At 42.5% G+C, this 20,762-nt stretch overlaps 1 protein-coding gene and 1 pseudogene across 4 annotated transcripts in view; one reads left to right on the top strand and one right to left on the bottom strand.

Moving 5' to 3' along the window:
- The window catches only part of LOC116095997 (tomoregulin-1), a 128,575-nt gene that overhangs the window by 19,548 nt on the left and 88,265 nt on the right, over nt 1-20,762 (bottom strand). For all 4 annotated transcript variants that reach the window (XM_031377377.1, XM_031377369.1, XM_031377367.1 and 1 more), the window contains 2 exons: nt 7,659-7,807; nt 5,859-5,924 (listed from right to left, as the gene is read on the bottom strand). In XM_031377377.1, the coding sequence (XP_031233237.1) occupies nt 5,859-5,924; nt 7,659-7,807 (215 nt within the window). The remainder of the gene's footprint in view (nt 1-5,858; nt 5,925-7,658; nt 7,808-20,762) is intronic.
- On the top strand, nt 17,438-17,805 carry LOC116095213 (annotated as a pseudogene).

Raw genomic sequence — 20,762 nt, 5'->3', positions numbered from 1 at the left:
AAAAAAAAAAAAATCTATGGTCATTCTATGGTCATTCCAAAAATGCTTTTTAGAGATTTGCAGTGATTCGCCTTGTTCCAAGCACCGTCGTCATTTCCTGGAGTTTGAGACAGTGGAGAGTGAACAGAGTGTAAGGACAAAGAATCATTAAGCAATGGAGTGTGTGGAAAGAGCTCAGCAAGGTTCTCTGGGAAACAGATGAGAAAGATTCGGGAGAGAAAGCAGACACACAGCAAGTCGGCACAGAAGAGTCCTGTCTGAACAATGCCCTTAGGCGAGGGGTGGCAGGCTCCAACAACAGCAGCATCCACTGCTGGGGTCTGAACAATGCGTGAAGTGTGTACAGTATACAAAGGACATCTGGCCACCCAGGGACTCGTTCCATCCACAGAAGCTTCGTAAACAACTCTGTCACCAGTAGCCAGCTTTTCACACACAGAGGACAGTGCATTCATTCTAAGTAATAGTGTCATAAGAAATGTGGCCTAGCTGCAGGGGACAGTTCCACCGATCATCTGGCCTGTTCCACGGGAACTGATCTTAGCCACTGAGACATGTACCTGCAGGGTTAGTGGCTGTGGCTACAACTCCATCAGAGTTTCACCAGTAGCTTTAGGGCTCTGTCTCTACTGAGTTAAACTTTTAAATGACATGTATAGCTTTCCAAACTATGCCACATCCATCCCAACCATTACATTAACATATCCCTCCACAGACTTCCCTACCCCAGTCTCCTGAAATCTCAAATTGAGGAAGTATCTACCCAATAATAAATACATTCCTATGTTCTCCCAGTTATAAATTCATTCCACTTCATCCCAACCCTGACTCTCCCTAGCCCAATTATGCCAGGGAAGGGACTCTTCTAATATGGATAAGCTCACCTACCTCCTCAACTATCCCCTTAGGAAAAATCCTTCCACCTTCCATCTTCCGCCTTCTCCTGACATGCTCCTGACAGTTGCTTCCAGCAAGCCTTCCATTCATTCTTACCCCAGGACAAACCGCCCCTCCTCAGGAGCTCTTGAGCAGCTCCAACAAGCCTCTCCACTTGCTCACAACTTGGGCTCCTTTCCGTGAGTCTAGCACCTGTATCACTGACTCATTGTCTTTAAAAGGGCCCATCAAAAGATGATAGACTTTAATACATAAACACCTATCAGGCAAATGAGACTCATGGTAACAGCACCTCGACCTCTCTCATGCCCCTGACCAGTACAAAACAAGAAGACTAAGAAGTCTCAAGAACAAGTTCAAAGATGAGGGGCGGGTTGGAAAGACAAGTGTGGGTGTCTTTCTAATTAAAGCACTAGAGTTCAATTTAGGCTGTGTGAAAGTACTTTTGGATTGTAACGTCTATGTCATAAAGGAACTTCCCGGGTACTGCCAAGCACAGTAGGGTGTGGTGTAGGCGAAGTATATTGATTTCAGGTTGGAAACTGAAAAACTGTAAAATTAGAATTATGCTGATAGTGTGCACTGAAGGTAAACAGAATGGAATGCTAAAAAAACCTGACAGCAGGACTAGTGTGATGATGGCTTGTAGTTCCAAGCATGTGCTGCCCTTGCAGGAGACCTGACTTCAGCTGCCAGCACCCATACTGGCTGGCCCACACTCAGTGGCATGCAACTTAAGTTCAGAGAGATTCCACATCCCTCTGGCCTCTGTGGGCATCTGCATTCGAGTGCACATACTTACACAAAGATCCACATACACATAATGAAAGTTAAACCTTAAAAGAAAAAACACAAAGAGACAAAAACAAAACAAAACAACAACAACAAAAAAAAAAAACCTAAAGGTCAGTACTGGGTACCTACAGGTTGTTACGTTGTTCTCTTGACATTATCTTTGAAATTTTCTATAATAAAGATTTTATCTTTCTCTCTCCCTCACACACAGACACACACACACCTCGTACTCAACCATCACACCTTTATGATTTCAAGATCTTACAATGCTACTGCAAACCGCCCAACTAAACTTACTGAGTTGCTGTCTTAGTTAAGGTTTTACTGCTGTGAACAGACACCATGACCAAGGCAAGTCTTATAAAAGACAACGTTTAATTGGGGTTGGCTTATAGGTTCAGAGGTTCAGTCCATGATCATCAAGGTGGACCATGGTAGTATCCAGACAAGGTGCAGGAGGAGCTGAGAGTTCTATATCTTCATCTGAAGGCTGCTAGTGGAAGACTAACTTCCAGGAAGCTAGGACATTATTAAAGCCCACACCCACAGTGCCATGCCTACTCCAACAGGGTCACACCTTCTAATAGTGCTACTCCCTGGGCCAAGTATATAAAAACCATCACAGTTGCCCTTCTCAAAAAACAAAGCCAAAAGCAACAACCTTTTCATTGGGCATCGCCTCTAAGCTCTCTATGCTCCTGCTGATGGCGCACTCCTGCTTTCTATGGCAGGCCCTGTGAACATATCTCCTACCTACACAGTCTGGGCTATGGACAAGCAGACACAAGAATTCACCAAGGACTCTTATGATGCTGTGAGAACAGAGAACAAAAGGTAACAGAGCTATCCTTTAACATATTCTCTTACTGTTCTACATCACTGTGGAAAGACACCATGACCTTGGCAGGTACTAAACTCTCACAATCTGCCTTCCATCTTAACCCTACAGAAATTGACCAATGACCTCACTGTTTACAATTCAAGATGGTTGAGTCCTCATCCCAGAATGCCTTTCTGTCACATGTTACACTACTGGCCATCCTTTCTACTTACCAACTCTGAACCAGAGGTTTGTCTCTAGACTTGTGCTGAATAGTCTCCTGGATGAATTTCACACCACATCAAATTCCAAAATGCAATTCTTCCCCTTCACCAACTCCTCCTTCACCCTACTCCAAACACTTCTCCCTACCACATTATCATTTCTATAAAAAGAACCAATTGTCTAAGTCTTGGGGTTTAAGTGTTTTTAACTTTTACTATCCCACATCTAAGTAGACGTCTGTCCCCTCTGAGCCTGCCTATTTCACCTCTCTGCCTTTGCCCATGTGCACAATAAGCACTGTGTTCCTACAGGTATCGCTCGCTCACGTGACTAATATCGGAGCCTTATTTTTTCATTTATATTATAGAAATTATCTCAGTTTTTGTTCTATCATAGTGAAGAGATACCATGACCTTGGCAACTCTTATAAAAGAAAGCATTCCACTGCAGATGGCTTATGGATTCAAAGGTTTAGTCCATTATCGTCATTGCAGAGAACACGGCAGCATGTAGGCAGAGAAAATGCTGAGGAGAGTTCTAAATCCAGACCTATCCACAGACAGCAGGAAGAGAGTAACATTGGGTCTGCCTTAGGCCTTTGAAACCTCAAAACCTGCCCACAGTGACACACTACCTCCATTAAGGGCACACCTACTCCAACAAGGCCACACCTCTTTATCCTTCTCAAGTAGTGCCACTCCTTGATGCCTAAGCATGTAACGCCTTAACCTATGGGGCCATTCCTACTCAAACTATCACATACCTATGGTTCAAAATGAAGTCTCAATTGTCCAATAGAGCAAGATCTGGTCCCAAGCTTTCTTTCCCACCTACCTCCCTCTTCTTCCTCTAAATCCCTCAGCACTCTCCAATACACCCTGTCAGAACAATTGAGTCGGCAGTGCTTCTTACTATCTTTTAGTCTCCCAAACATCCTGTGTAGGTCAAAGTTTCATTCAAATTCCATCTTCTCCATGATTTTTCTGACATCTTCATTGGTCCTCCACCAAAGAGCAATCCATCTTTTCTAAGGACCATTTACACTTACTGTATTCTACTACAATCATGTCAATATTGGATCTCTACATTGTCAGCAGCAGGTGAAGTGCATGTCTTGCTATAAGGGCCACCCGAAAAGTGCATACCATGTACTAAATTATCTTCCCTTCCACAAGTAGTACAGCTAAAAGGACTGGCATAAATGAAACCTATAATAAATAAGTATCTTCTAATACAATTTCAAAGTTATATGACAATTCTTATGTGTGAAGAATTTTCAGTGCCTCGAAAGTGGTGCAGATAAGATTATCAATATATAATCATATTATGATATGATTTTTATGAACATCACACAAGTGTTTGGGGTATACGAAATTCCCAAATTGCCTTTAAAATGAGCTGCTAACTACTGAAAAATGGTCTTTGTAATGTAGTCCTATTTATCAGTGGAGAGAATGAAACTAGAGCTGGCCTGCTATGGCTCCAGTGGGAGAGAGGTGATTTCCTGTTTAAATACAGCATTTTGTATCAGCAGAGAAAAATGCTTTTCAGGGCCTTGTGGGTTATAAGAAATTCAGGTTTAATACAATTCAAGTAAAGGGAGTAACGCATTATTCGATTACAAAAGTTACTATTTACTGAGCACTTACAACCATGTCAGACACTGTTCTAAGTATTGAGGAATAATCTGATTTAGCTTTGATGAAATTCTAACAGGGACACTTCTTAAAAAACAGGCATATAATGAGTCACATATTATTTTTCCCCTATTCTGGTCTATGGACCCAGCCAGGGTCCAAGGTTGCCAGCTAAATGCTCTACTGCCTAGCTACATCCTCAGCCCTTGGTGTTTTCAGATAAGGCCTCACTACACAGATCGGGCTAGCCTTGAAATGCACAGCCCAAGTTGGCCATAGGTGTATGATTCCCTTCCTTGGTATCCCAAATGTCTTGCATATCACACATTTTTTACATTCATTTTGTTAATACTCCATTCTAACTCCTCCCATGCTCCTTCCCCCGACCCCCAGTCTCAATTCCTTTTTAATTATTCTTCCTTCTTTAATTACAGATTAGTGGAAGGTGTACTTGTTGTGATGATCTAGGAGTCCAGTGATGTAACTCTCCTTTAATTAACCAGATTATCATCACTGAGTCTTCACACTGGCCACTGGTTGGGTGGTCTTCTTACTGCTACTTGTAAGTTTCCAATAAAACAATTCATGTGACCACAGATGGGAAAGAGCAGTGAAATGTAAGGTCAAGGCACATGGATTCTAGTGTCTGCTTTGATCTTTACTTGACATGAGACTTTGTTCAAATAAATAATGCAGCTCCATTCTCTGGATGGATATGGAATAGCTACCAATTTGCCAGACATCCTGCTAGGGGTAGCAACACAAAGGAAAGATGGCTTATTTTCAATCCACATAGAACACATGATCTGAGATTCAGATGGAGAAGGGAATAGTTGGAGTAAGCTAAGTGTTCAGATAGGGGAAGTTGTAAAGGCATCTAATCCAGATATAACTTGGGGGCCAAGGAATGATTCTCAAAGGAAACAATACCCACACTGAGACTGGAAAACATGAGCAGGAGTTAGCCAGGCAAAGAAGTGGAGACTTCCAGATAGAGGGAATAGGATTCAAAGACTTGGTAACAGGGAGGGATGTTAATAGCAGAGTCTAGAAAACTTCATGGTGTAAGGAATAATGTTAATCAATAAAAAGAAAAAAGCATGGGGCTGGAGAGATGGCTCAGTGGTTAAGAGCACTGACTGCTCTTCCAGAGGTCCTGAGTTAAATTCCCAGCAACCACATGGTGGCTCACAACTATCTGTAATGAGATCTGACACTCTCGTCTGGTGTGTCTGAAGACAGCTACAGTGTATTTACATATAAATGAAATAAATAAATCTTAAAAATAAATAAATAAATAAATAAATAAATAAGCATATATGTGAGCACTCTAAACAGAAAGGAAGCTTAGCTATTTCAATAAATACTACTAATCAATTACATCGAGAGTGTTATCACAGAGAGCTAAACTAAGGGGCAGAAGCACTAGGGGCATCTAATGGCCACATTGATTGCTCCAAATCTAGAAAGCTTTAATTCAGTACCTTTCACATCTGGCCGATACTGCAGCCCATCATCCTTCTTTCCCAATAAACTCGCATCCTCTGTGTCTGGAAGGAAAAGCAGTGGCAGGTTAAGCAGCGCCTGATGCTGAAGTCACATTTGCAATTACCCCAGCTGCTCTGGCTCCTTCTCAACAAACGGTCTACCTGCCCTGCTCATGGATGATTTTTATCATTCTACTCTCCTACCTGACAGACAGAACCACATTTCTTATGTATAAGAATAACATTTTGACATGTACAACACTATGGGAAAGTTCCCACCATTCTCATCATCAGTGCTTCCTTTTCTGTCCCACTCTCAAGTGATCCCAGGTAATCTACATCTCTGCATGGTAAACAGATGTCATTCAGACATCAGCTCACATGTCCCAGACTTTAAAAGTCTGACATACACCCCTTGGAGAACCTCTCTCTCCAGGGAACCACTGAACTCTGCCACATTTATCTGGAAATATGAGATTACAATAAATATGGAATCTCTGCTAAATTGTCAGACAACATTTATATCCTTTCACGGGAACTGTGTTGGACTATGAAAACTAAAGGGGTCCATAAACACGTGCTGAAAAACACAAGCTTCCACCTCCAACACTGTGAGAGAGCTAATAAGGAGCTACAGTTAAGTGTGGATAGAAAATCCCTGAGAGAAAGAAAAGTTAAGGCTCCACCACTCCAAAGCTGCATAAACCTGAATGAAAGCTTCCAGGCATGCCCATTGCTCTGAACTGGATACTCTAGGGAGAACCATTCAAACACCCAATCTGAGCTCTAAACTCTACTGCATGAAATAAACTAAACTGTATTCCAAGACCAATGCCAAGAGCAATGTCCACCTATTGGGACCTCTCTGCCAGAAAATGGTCTCTTCCATCATGCCCATACCTAGCCTACCTGGAAATCCTCTGAAGACCATCTTGAATCCACTAGCAGCTCAGAACAGTTAGGGGAAGTGTGTCACAAACAATTCTTTGCTAAGACAAAGGAATAAACTTGTCTTTACGATGTTTTTGCCATGGCTCAGACAGAGCACATGCCTCTAGTAAGTCCCCCAAAGAACAAAGGTAAAAGGAGTGGAAAGACAGAGCAGGAAAGGTCGATAATCCCAGTACTGAGGAGGCCTGGCTTCCATGTAATACTAGAACTGATCCAGTATCCCAGCCCACGAGGTATTACTGAGGACAAAGCCTATGTCACTGACTGTTGACATTCCTAAGAGAAGAAGAAAACAAAGCCCATTCTTATGTAGTTTATGTTTCCTAACCATAGTAAACAGGAAGAAGGGCAAATGGAATTTTCCTTTATATTCTATAACTTTACACTAAAAACTGTAACTGCACATAACATGTTTGGGTGGAGGGAATGAAGGGAACTGTTGAATAAAGGGAACTCTTGTGCTCTTGGGGGGAAAGTAAGAATATATACAGCAAATGTATAGCTTTGCTATAATTAAAATTACATAATTATATAATTAGTCTAATTTCTAGCTATAATTGAATTTGAAATCACCTTAGAACTATAAATAAACCTCAAACTGATTCAGATACACTCACATCAGGCAAGGATAAGCTTAGTAAGCAAATGTCTAAAGAGGGTAAAAATAAACAAATGTCTAAATTAATAGCAGATGTAGTTTTAAAATGCACAGTCATAAAAAGACCAAGCCTGAAGAATTACTCATTGCTGAGACACACACTACTAAGCAAGAGTACCAACTTACTTGTACTCTTCAAGCACAAGTGATATTCAAGACAGGTTCCTGGTGGGAAGAAAGGCTCTTACCTGTGCAGTGGCCAAGATGCCTTATGTCGATCTGTTCTTGCTTTATACAAGATGCTTCTCGAACGAAACAGGGATTGTTGTAGGAACTCCCATCGGAAGCACACACAGGGTTAAAGCTGTACCCGCTGCAGTCTATGTTACATACACACCTGTTGAGAAAGTCGACAGTCACCTACGTCAGACAACAAGAGGATTGACAGTGCAGCCTCAGCACACAGCAACTCCTGCAACACAAGGCAGGACTCTGCTGTACATCACAAATAAATCTTCAGTGAACTGGAGGCCACGCTAAAACTGTCTCTCAGGTATGAATTTGGAGATATTCTTAGACATTATGTTACCCCAGTCAGTAGTTTCTGAAATTTTCATTTTTAGATCAAATCATGAGGAGCTGTTGTTCAATGTCAACAACATTAATTTGAAAACAAGATGGTACCACGGGAAGAACACAGAACAGCATTCTAACCCAAAGGTCACAGTTTATATCCGGCGTCTTCCTCAAAGTCTTATTTTACCCACCTGGAACATAGATAATAATATACCTACACCAAGCAGTTAGGATAATTGGAAAATATAATAGATATGAACTATGTAGAAAGTTCTTCCTAGCAACACATCTATCTACCTGAGCAACTGAGCCTCTATTGTTTCTGGAGTCCCACAAAACGGAAGTCAGGAGTACCAGACTACTACGGCACTCCTCCCAAGAACAATGAAGCCTAACAGTGGGGATGATGTCCAGTCTCTAGCAACATTCTAGCCTAGCAAACGTCACCACCCTCCTATTGAAAAAATACTGGGTAAAACACTTTAAAACTTCCTCTTGGATACACCCCAGAGTTGATAGGAATGCTAGGAACATTCAAAACACCGTCAGCAATGTGAAGACAAAGAGAAAAGTCCTGGCTTTCTAAAGGCAGTTTTCACCTTAAAGGTATTTTCCAAATGGGTAGATCCAATCATAAGCTTTTTGGTTTTGTGACCATCGGGGAACAGGAGACATGTAACAATGACCCACCTAAGAGAGGCTATAGAGGCCCCCCCAAAAGGTACAAGCTTTGATGTGAGTTTTAAGACGCCACAGGAAAAGCCTTTTAAACAGGGCTGAGCCATGGCACTGAACACTGGGAGAAAAAGTTCTCCCCTGAGAATCCACAGCCACAGCCAGTTCTTTGTTGCAACTTAATGATTGGTTCTTCTAAGGTCCCCAAGTCCAGAACTGAAGAGGGTAAGGACTGGGTGGGGCCCTGGGCAAATAACAGAAGCAAACAGGGTGTCTTCTAGAGAAGCCCAGCTCCACCCTAGACCATTGGGATTCTCCACAGTGCAAAAGTGAGAAAAATGAACCCACGTCCAAACACATGTACACATGTAGGCAAATACACACAGATGCAGACACACACACAAACACACACACACACACACTCACACTAAGACTACATATAAGAGGACTAAACTTTACAATTAAATAGCAAAGACAGGCTGGATAAAATTACAAAAGCAAGCTCTATGATGCCTACAGGATAATGAAACCACATGCTGCTCTTGCAGAAGACACCAGATCAGTTCCCAGCACCCATGTCAGGAGGCTCTCAACTGCCTGTAATGCTCCAGGAAACCTGAGGCCCTCTTCTGGACACCACAGGCAACCTCACATGCACATACCCACACTGACACACCTTATGCACATTAACTAAAGACAGATACGTTAAGAAATAATGATACAAGAATTGAGAAGAGAGGAATAACAGTGAAAAAGATACACTTGGTGAGAGCAGAGTTAGTGTCATATACAGAAGACTTTGGGACAAAAAGGATCATAATATAGAAGTTAGGCGGTTCCCTTATGCCACTAAAACATTTTATTGTCAGGAAGACTGTTTAACATTCTAATATAAGTCTCAGAATCTTCAAAGCAAATATTGACAAGACTTCTGTGATGAATTCTCAGTAACCCATACAGCAAATATAGAATGCCAGTAAAAATGAACTTCCCCTTCACACACACCCCACACACACACACACCCCACACACACCCCACACACACCCCACACACACCACATACTCTACACACACCCACACACTACACACACCCACACACTACACACACACACACACCACACACACACACCCCACATACACACACCCTACATACACACACCACACACACTATACACACGCACACCCCACACACACCACACAACCGCACACCACACACACACACACACACTCACACACACACACACACACACACTGAATCTGAGAATTACTTAAAATGTTTTCCCCAAAAAGTTAAGAAAAGAAGATAAAACAAACTCAGCCTTTTGAAGATGAGGGACGAGTATATGGGAAGGGACCCACTTTTCCTTCCCTGTGTGTTTGAAGATTCCTTTAATTCCTAATACTCTACAGACCACATGTGAAAGATAAAACTGAACACTAAAAGACTCAAGATCAAAGGTAAGGAACTGATAAATCTGACTTTGAAATAAAAAAGAATAATTACAGCCCATATAACCAACAAGAAAACTAGAATCCAGAATACATAAAATATAAACCTGTTTCCTAAAGGATATAAAATCGATGGTGAAGGAAGGGAGCAAAAAATAATCCAAGAACGGTAGAAGCTTAAACTGATGTGGGTAACCTAACAAAGTTTATCTTTTATAATCATGAAATTAGAAGCTAAGACCACAAACATGGTATCAACGTCACGAGGTTGATAAGAATTAAGGTAGTAGGAAGCCCAGGTGGGGATGGGGAGCCGGAGCTGGCATAAGAGCTTACTGGAATGACCACCTTGAGAGCACTCATTCCCAGGAACACCTAGACGAGGACTTGCCCCACGAAGTCGCTCTTCCGTGGACTTGAACGTCTTGCACCAGGAGACATGAAGTACACAGTGTTTGTCACGAGAAGATGGTAAGTGACCCAAATGACTATCTGCAGCAAAATGCAGATAAAAACACATGGCTCCGTCAATCAAACCCCAACACACAGTGAAAATGACTCTAGCCATGTACAGTGCCCTAAACGAACCTCAAAAACACTACTATTACATAGGAAAGGTCAAAATGCATGTGTTACATTTTTTTGTCAACTTGATAAAGTCTCTGGGTCATCTGGAAAGAAAGAAGCTCAGCTGAAATGTATTTCCATCAGACTGACCCATAGGCAAGTCTTCCATCAGACTGGCCCGTAGGCAAGTCTTCCATCAGACTGGCCCGTAGGCAAGTCTTCCATCAGACTGGCCCGTAGGCAAGTCTTTGGAGCATTTTCTTGATTCATTATTAATGTGGGAGGGTTCAGGGAAAGCCTGGGCAGCTGTAGGCGGTACCACCCGTGAGCAGGTGGGCCTGGGGTGTTTGAAAAAGCAAGCTAAGCAAGCCACGGGGAGTAAGCCAGTAAGCAGCATTTCTTCATGATCTCTGTTTCAGTTTGTGCCTCAGTTTCCTTGAATGACGGGCTGTGATGGACATGTAAGACAAATAAACTTTCTTTCCCAAGGTGCTTTGGTTGTGGTGTTTATCACAGCCACAGAAAGCAAGCTAGGACAACGCATACAGCATGATTCACACACATAAAACCAAAGCTCTTAAAGAAGATAAGTCAGACGGTGGGAGAAGAGGCTCAATGGCTAAGAGCACTGTCTGACCCTCCAGACAGCTCTGTTCCCAGCACCCACGTGGGGCCTCACAGCCATCTGTAACTCCAGTCCCCAGGGGACCTTCTGCCCTCTTCTGGCCTCTATTAGAACCGCATGCACACAGTACACAGATACATGCAGGCAAAAAAAAACGCCACCACATATAGCATAAAAATCCAAAGAGAAAAAAAGGTAAATAAATCAACAGCAAAATAATATATATGTTAAGAGATATACCACGTAGAATAAAACTATAAAGAAAGCAAGGAAATACTTTACACAGAATGCAGTCTACGGGGTGAATGGGAGAGAGAGTCAAGGGGAGCCCTGAGTTCTAGTCAATGTTATGGCTTGAATATAAGTGACCTCCAAAAGACTTGTGTGTTGAAGTCTTGGTTCCTATTACAGTGGAATTCAGAGGTAAGACTTTGGGGAAGTGCAGGAGCAGAAGGGCTCTGTTTACATCCGTGGATTCATCCATCCATAGATTCATAATTTGAGGATTACTGAATGACAGTGGAAAGTGGCCTAAGTGGAGGAAAGCCCTCGAGCCAGCCCTCCCTGTCTCTCTGCTTCTCGTGCACTGTAAGGTGAACCGCTCAACTCCATTAAGCTCTCTCTGCCCACTACTCACGTTCCCATAGCAACAGGGCCCAGGGACCACAACCTTCAACCTCTGACGCAGTGAGCAAAACTAATCTTTCTAAGGTTACTTTCCTCTGGTGTTTTATTAGCCACGAGAGCAGCACTGTAAAACTCTATTCCTTGGTTGGGAGGAATGATTCACAAAAGCTCGCCTTATTTTTGTGCTACTCCAAGAATAAAAGTTGTCTTTAGAGCAAAAGAAAAAAATTAAATTCATGAGAACAATATTCGCTAACAAGTAAAATAATAACAATCTCGTGCCATTGTTTGCTTTCTAGAATACAGGAGTCGAGAGAATATCCAGGGACTGTCCTAGAAGGCTAGCTGATCAGAAAAGGGTGAGCGCAGACGAGGATACAGATGATGCCAGAGAACAGCCAACTTCACATGAGTGAAAACATTTGCACATTTAGTTCTCTTTCTACTCTCTCTTTTCTCCCTCTCCTCCTATCGCTCCAACCCCTCTGTCTGTCTATCCACCCATCTATCCATCTATCTATCTCAGGGGAACTCTATCTATCTATCTATCTATCTATCTATCTATCTATCTATCTGTCTGTCTCTCTATCTATCATCTATCTCAATGGGCACCGTAGAAAGCCAATGAGGCTAAGGACTTTAGGAAGCCATCTACTTCCAATCTTGCATTCAAGGCAGGGTTTCCCTGAGGAAGATCTGATACACTGTCACAAGCCTGCCAGCACGCTTGCAGCAATGGTTAGCTTCATATCTCACCAGGCAGTATAGTTCATGGTTGACTAGTTTCTACCCTAGAATGGCCCCAAAACCTGCATCCCAGTGTCTTCCACCTATTGACTCACAGATATGGTTTAACTATGAAGTGTCCCTCACAAGCTCCTATGTTACATGCTTGATCCCTAGATGATGGAACTGTTTTGGATTTGGAGAGTTGGTATTAATGCTGGGAGGGGTGGCCTTGATGGAAGAAATCAGATTCTGGAAGCCTGCATGTGATGACTATACATCTCCTCTCTCCCTCCAACTCTCTCCCCTCTGTCTCTCTCTGTCTCCACACCCTCTCTCACCCTTTCCTGAATGTGATGAAAGGAAAGTTCTTCCTTCACACACTGCTGACACCTTGATTTTCTACCCAAGAACAAGAGGCTAAGCAGTCATGGACTGAAATGTCTGAAACCATAAGCTATACAAACCTTCCTCCTTCAAACTCCTCTCTGGCGTTTAGATCACAGCTACACAAAGGCAATGGATAAGATTCTAAGTCTACACATGATCTCAAAAATATCTTCCAAGAAGTCCTTCTAAATATTCAGAAACAATCATCTTATTATACATGTGTTCTCTTTTCTATAAACTGGATCTCAAGATTATGCATCACACACCAATGTGATGGCTTTTAATTTTCAATATTTTCATAATAAAGTTTAAATTGCTAAAGATTACTCAACAATCACTCTTTATTATAGTGTTCAACATCCCATGCGCCCATCCAGCTTAAGTATCTTATATGAGGCCATAATAAAAGCATGTATACAGTATAGAAATGATTAATTATTCTAGATGCTGTAAATGACATGGAAAATATTCCATGAACGTTCCTTATAATTACATTTAACTTTGACTCATACCAAGGTTCTTAAACGTACCTATCGATATGTATAGCTCTAAAAGCAATTTAACTATTATCTTTTGGAACCCAAATTTTAGGTTATCTCAGAATGTTAAAACAGTTTGGGCTCTATCCTTATCACTTAATAACTCTTCTAGATTGAGTCATAAATTAAACAGGTATATTACATATTTTTACTAAGTCATCCATAAAACACTGATAAAGATAGAATCACATATCCTATCATTAGAAAACTACTTTCAGAACTTACAGAAAAATTAATCCACCACTGATCTCCTATGAAGAAAAGCTGTGGGCTAAAGATGTAGGTCAGTTACCTGAGTCCTTGCCTGGCATCCACAGAGCCCTTGGTTTCAACCCCAATACTGCATCAACAAGAGTGATGGTGCACACCTGTAATCCCAGCACTGGGGAGACACACAAGGACTAAAGTTCACTGTCATGCTCAGCTATGTAGGAAGTCAGAGGCCAGCCTGAGCTACATGACCCAGTCTCAAATGGAGAGAAGTGGGAAGCTAGGACAGCACCTACCACCTACCTGCCTTTCTGACTCATGGGTACATCGGGCTCGCAAACATCTCTTGCTAACATTTTTAGATACTGCCACTGAGGCTCTCCTCGGCCCTGATATGGGAAATGTTATTGTACCACAAGAAAAAAGAAAGAAAGGAAAGAAGAGGGAAAAAGAGAGGGGGGAAGGAAGAAAAGACAAGAGAAAATAGAAGAGAAGAGAAGAGAAGAGAAGAGAGAGAAGAGAAGGGAAAAGAAAAGAAAAGAAAAGGTTAGCCTTAGCATGACTTGTTCCTGGTAAGCTCACACTGTTAGAAACCTCAACATGTGCTAGGAAACAAAGTTTAAAGAAATGCAATGCTGAAAGCTCAGAGATCATGACTCAACCAGAACCATACTTTTACCATCAAACAAATGTCCAAAGACCTTTCCCACTACTCAGACAAAACCTGGATATTAAATTACTAGTGAAGCTATTCATCAAGCAAAGGGTCCTACTCCACTCCCCCCCCCCGTTTTTCTTGTTTTCCCAGTTTCTTTTGTTCCAAACTTAGCATAAAGAGGAAGGTAGTGGGGAATATCCAATAAAGAAGATGCCTCGCTGTTCGCGCAAATGCAGAGCCTATTCTGCTCACATTGCATCTACCACTGCCCTTGTTCCTTCCATAGAAAACTTATTTTTATATATGAAAATAAAGCAAGGTCAAAAACTCTTGTACACATGTTTATCTTTCAAGGCAAAGAGAATGCTTATTCCGGAGGCATGTAAAGGAGAGAGATCAGCCATCAGGCCACCAAGAGAATGGATAAAACTAATTTCAAAAGGCAACCTGTCAAAGTTAACAGACTTTCTAGTAAATTACTATTAGAAAAGGAAACTAATGGTTAAACTTAAAGGTAATAAAAGGACTGATCCAAAAAGAGAACGCCTTCTCCACTCACTCTGCTCCGCAGGAATGAGGGATGTCTATGGTAGAAAGGAAGCAACTAGGGTAAGAGATGAAGCAAATGGCCCCACTAAGCAAGCAGATCTCCTGCCTGTAGGACAAATCAATGTAGAATATGGACAGAGGACAAGAATGTGAAGAGAAAGAAGAAATAATAAAAACCTAAGGTGAAGGGGAAGGACAGACAAGTAAAGCAGAAGCTAAGGCACTATTCACTATCACCTTCGTTCTTGCCTAGCATGCACAAGGCTTCACTCTCCAATACCACATAATGTGCACACCTGGAAGCCCAGCACTCAGGAGGTACAGTCAAAATGGTGGAAAATTCAAGGTCATCCTCAGCTACAGAGGGAGTTCAAGACTAGCCTTGGATATATGACTCTGTCCCCAAATATCTAGATAGATGGATAGGTGAGTGGATGGATGGATGGATGGATGGATGGATGGATGGATGGATGGATGGATTGATGGATACATGGGCAGGTAGACAGGCAGACAGACAGATAGATATTCTAATCATCAGAAGATTTAATGGATAATTCAAGTCAAGGGACCAATAGTAGTAGGTCAATGCAGACAAGCTAATCAGATGTTTCTATGTTGTGTGTGTGTGGTTTATGTGCCCATAGGGGCCAGAATGAGGTCTCCCCTGGAAATGGAGATATAGGCAGCTGAGAGACAGCAGACATGGGTGCTGGGAACTAAACCCCGGTCCTCTGAAAGAGGAGCAGTCGTTCCTAACCACTGAATCACCTCTCCAGCTCTTAAAAAGGGGTTGTATATTTCTATCTGTAAAGGGGTGACCACAATAGAGCACATGTAGCCTGCAAAGCCTTTAAAGACTTACCATCTATCTCTCTGCAGAAAAGAAAACTACCACTGCTTTACAAGACAAAAATAAGGCCAACTTGAAATAACAATTAAATAGAAATGGCAGCAAGTGGAGAGAGCTAAGGGCTCGTTCAGAACCATGAAAAGGGTTGGCAAAAAAACACAAGAGACTGTGCCAATCTTGTCAGAAGCAACAGCATCCACTCGTCTGACAAGTGTCATTGTTTATGGTGGGCACTGGGATCAACCAGGGACCGCCTTAACAAATGTCTGGCAGAGATGAGTGCTCCTCAGTGGGACGGAACCACTGCGTCTACTTCCAAGAACTATGCGCAAACCATTGCCCCTGCCTCCTGTGGCGTCCAAAGAAATGAAATGAAATTAGCATCTTAAGTAAAGGCCAGCTTGGGAGAGCGATGAGCAGGAGAGGAGAATATTAGACTGCAAAGGCCACAGACACAGACAATTATAGCAACTACAGATGTTCCCAGACTGCCAAGGGAATGGAGGGCATGATGCCCACAGACCCCACAGACGGGAAGGTGAGGCATGAGAGATTGCTCATGAGTGAAAAACTTCAAAGTCAAAGGACTTGTCAATGCTGGCTGCACTTACTGGGTCTGTCTATCAGTCACGCCATTTAATCCTGACAAATACTGTCAGAGGAAACAAAAAACAAGACATTTTAAAGCCCAAGGAGGAGTGTGTGAGGTGACGTTTTTCTCTGCTCATCTGTCGCCTGAAGTGAATTTTAAGTGTGGGCATTGTTGCATGGTCACATTAGGAAAAGTCTTCCCTCTAAACTGCCTCCCATTGCTTTCTTACACACCAGGGGTGCTCCTGCCTAGGGGCTTTCCCTCCTCCCACAGTTTTCCAGAGAAATCCCCTTGCTCTGTCCCCTACCTCTGTCTCTTTTCTTAAGTCATAAAATAACAGATGAAAAGAAAAACACTGTCTTAAAAAAAAGTTGGGAGACCAGGGTTAGGGGGGGCTGGAGAGATGGCTCAGCGGTTAAGATGGCTCACTAGCTACTCTTCCAGAGGATGTGGGTTCAATTCCCAGCACCCACTGGAAGCTCTCAACTATCTGTAACTTCAGTTCCAGAGGATCTGATATCCTCTGAGGATACCAATGCACATAAAATTAAATAAATATATATTTTTTAAAAAAGTTGGGACTCGGGAAATAGCTCAGTGGGTAAAGATACTTGCTACCTAAGGATGAAGGCCTAAATTCAGATATTGAGGATCCATGGGCTAGGCATAGCCATGAACATCTGGGACCTACCACTGGCAGGAGGGGAATTACCAAGGCTTGTTGACTAGCCAACCTAACCAAATAGGGAGAAGTCCATGTACAGTGAAAGACCCTAGGCTCAAGAGAATAATGTGGAAAGAATTTAAAAGGAAGTCACTCCAATGTCCTCCTCTGGCCTGCACACACATGTGTGTGTGCACGCGCGCAGGCACACACACACACACACACACACACACACACACACACACACACACACACACGCACGCACGCACGCACGCACGCACGCACGCACGTACCAAGGACACGTGGAGCCGAGGAGTGCACACAGCCAGCCATGAGCAAGCCGGCTTCCGAGCAGTTTAGTACCGAGGTCCTGAAGGCTCATGGTGAGTACCATGTCCAGCACAGGGTTTCCCCTCTGAAGCTTTGTAAGAAGCTCAGTTAGGAAGCATGGCAGCATTTGGAGGCCCCTGCCAGCACAAGAATCCTCAAGCACGGCCCAGAGTCCAGCTCTGACACAGGGAGATCAAGAACGGCCACTTCCAGCAGCCTGGCTTCTGAGACACTTCAAGGTTTGGGTCCTTCTTTGTGGTGGTGGCCAGATACTTTTCAGCAGAGAATGTCATCAGTCAGGGCCTCTTCGAAGAGAATGTGTTTACCTGTGAGCATCTCTTGCGACAGTTGCACATGATCTCGTTTTGATTAAGGAAAGGATGGGCATCCGAAACATTTATCCAGAGGGTTAGCTAGATCACAATTACTCAGACAGGGTAAGATTAATTCTGACATATTTTTGTTGTTATTCTTTAAGCAGACATCTTTTGTATCTTTCTGACTTTTAATATCCACACTCAAACTTTGTATATTCTGAATATTTACCATGCTGAGAAATAGGGTCATTTTACGGGATCTTCCTGCATTGTAATCTCCTTTTGGTAGATTTTAAAGAATATTATTAAACCTCCCTTTAAAATGTGAAGAGGAGAGAGGGGGGAGAATATATTGAAGAAATAAAAGGCAAAGATAAATAAATTTTAAAAATAAATGAAATAAAAAAGATCACTAAAGCCAAACATTGGTTCTTTAAAAAGACTCAAATCAGGAAAGGAGGCTGAACAGAGAATGACAATGGAAGAAGAAAAAGAAAACAGCCAGGCGGTGGTAGCACACGCCTTTAATCCCAGCACTTGGGAGGCAGAGGCAGGCAGATTTCTGAGTTCGAGGCCAGCCTGGTCGACAGAGTGAGTTCCAGGACAGCCAGGGCTACACAGACAAACCCTGTCTTGAAAGAAAAAAAAAGAAAAGAAAAGAAAACAAAGCCAGTTGGGGGCTGGAGAAAAGGCTCAGCCTTGAAGAATGCTTGCTGTTCTTCCATAGGACAAGAGTTTGGTTCCCAGCACCCACATCAGGCAGTTCACAACCAGCTCACACCCCAACACCCCGTGCCCGCTGCAGGCAGACACACGGACACACATACATACATAAACACCTTTCTCTATCAATCAAAGAGAGTTAAGAGCACTGGCTGTTCTTTCAGAGAACCCAGGTTTGGTCTTACCACCTACATGGTGGATCGCAACTACCTTTAACTCCAGTTCTATGAGGCCTAAGGCCCTCTTCTGCCCTCACCTGGCTTGTGGCACACAGACATATACGTAGGCAAAACACCAACGCACATACAAAAATAGAATAATATTTTCAAAAGGGTCTGAAGGGATGGCTGAGTGGTTAAGAGCATCTGCTGCAGAAGACCAGAGTTGGTTCTCTACACCTACACAGTGGCTCACCACCACCTGAAGCTCCAGGAAGCCCAAGGCCCTCTTCTGGTCTCTGCAAGTGCCTGTACACACAGACACATAAACACACATACATAAATGGAAAAAAAAATCTTAAATAATAATCAAAGGAAAACATAGTGGGGCTAAGAAAAATTATTCAACTGGTTAAAGCACATGATGACAAGCCTGGGGACCCAAGTTCAATGTCCAATGTGTTCTTTTCACATAATGAAAAGAACCAACCAACTCCTGGAATTTGTCCTCTCACCTCCACAAATGCACAGTGGTGTGCGGTTATGTGTGTGTGCATTATACATATATGTGTTCTATGTACATATGCATTTATACGTGTATATATGTATGTGTACATATACACGTATGCTATTCAATCACTTATTAGAATCCTGTCAGAGTCTAGAGAAATGACTCTGTAGTTAGGTGCACTGGCTGCTGCTCTTTTAGAGGATCTGGATTTGGGTTCCATCACCTACATGGTGCCTCACAACTGTCTAAAATTCTAGTTCTGGGGAATCTGACACCCTTTTCTGTCCTCCACTGGCATGAGGCACACACATGGTACACATAACATATATGCAGGCAAACACATATACACATAAAGCAAAATAAAATAAATCTTTTTAAAAAGTGAATCTGTCAGATAGCTCAGCTGAATTCAACAATAACTCCAACTTCCTTAATGTGGGAAGAGGCCATGTCCTAACCTCCACAAAGTCAAACCGGCTTCTCATTCAGAGGCTCTAGGTGGTGCTTGTCCTACAAGCTTTACTGGCAACACTACTGCCCTTTTCATTCCCCGATGAAGTTGACACTACAAAGTTGGCAACACTTTACTTTATAGCCAGGTACACAGTAGTTGCCTAAATTACACGTGTGTTAAACACTTCTGGGTATAATATAGATGTTACAATAAAAACTTCAAGTAACATAAGGCCTGTGCTGTGATGGCTTTATAAGAGAAAATGAATGTGTCTGTGTATCTGCTTGGACATGCACGAAACACCCTGGCAGAGTAAACAAAACCAATCATGATGATTGAAAGCAACTGAGCGACTGGGAACATGGGGGAGGGGGAAGAGGCCTTTCCCTGCAAAGACTCTCTAAGCTTTTCAATTCCTAACACTGTGAATTTCAAAGGCATAAATGCATGCAGACGTAAGTAAATAAATGACTAAATAAAATGACTCCTATGATTTAGGGCTATGATTTTGGTAAATTGCAGTTTCCAGTCTTTAAAATTGGAACAATACCTCCTAACACTGCTGACAGAATCAAAATAAGGTCTGGGAGGGGGAACCCTTTGAAATGTTTCAAATGGTATGCATACTTGAAAGGCATCATTGTACTATCATTCAAACAAATCTAACCCTTGTTGTTCTTTCTTCTAACTCTGCACAGAAAGTACCATTTCATCTCAATAGTTTACTTAGCAGTTAGGAAAACACTGACTTAAACTAGAGCTGGTGAGTTTATTTAGATTTAACAAATGACTAATCAAGCCTGTCACAAGTTCAATACATTTAAGTCCTCACAAGTAGCTCTAAGTGAATAACAGATCCAAACCACAGACTAATAAGCAATTAACCTAACAATGAAGGACCACAGGAAGCCCCCCCAACTTGTGGTGATTTGAATGGGAATGGTCACCATAGGCTTATAAATTTGAATTGCTTAGTCCCCATTTGGTGGAACTGTTTGAGAAGAATTAGGAGGTGTGGTCTTATGTCACTTTGGTTGGGCTTTGAGGTTTCAGAAGCCCCACACCTTTCTGAGCTCCCTTCCTCTCTCCCTCCCTCTCCTCCTCCTCCTGTCTTCCTCCTCCTTCTTTCTCCTCCTCTCTGTCTTCCTCCTCCTCCTCCTCCT

The sequence above is a fragment of the Mastomys coucha genome, unplaced genomic scaffold, assembly GCF_008632895.1.
Source record: "Mastomys coucha isolate ucsf_1 unplaced genomic scaffold, UCSF_Mcou_1 pScaffold18, whole genome shotgun sequence".
Lineage (NCBI taxonomy): Eukaryota > Metazoa > Chordata > Mammalia > Rodentia > Muridae > Mastomys > Mastomys coucha.
Note: the sequence above shows the minus strand (reverse complement) of the source record. Positions and strands in the feature narration are given on the sequence as shown.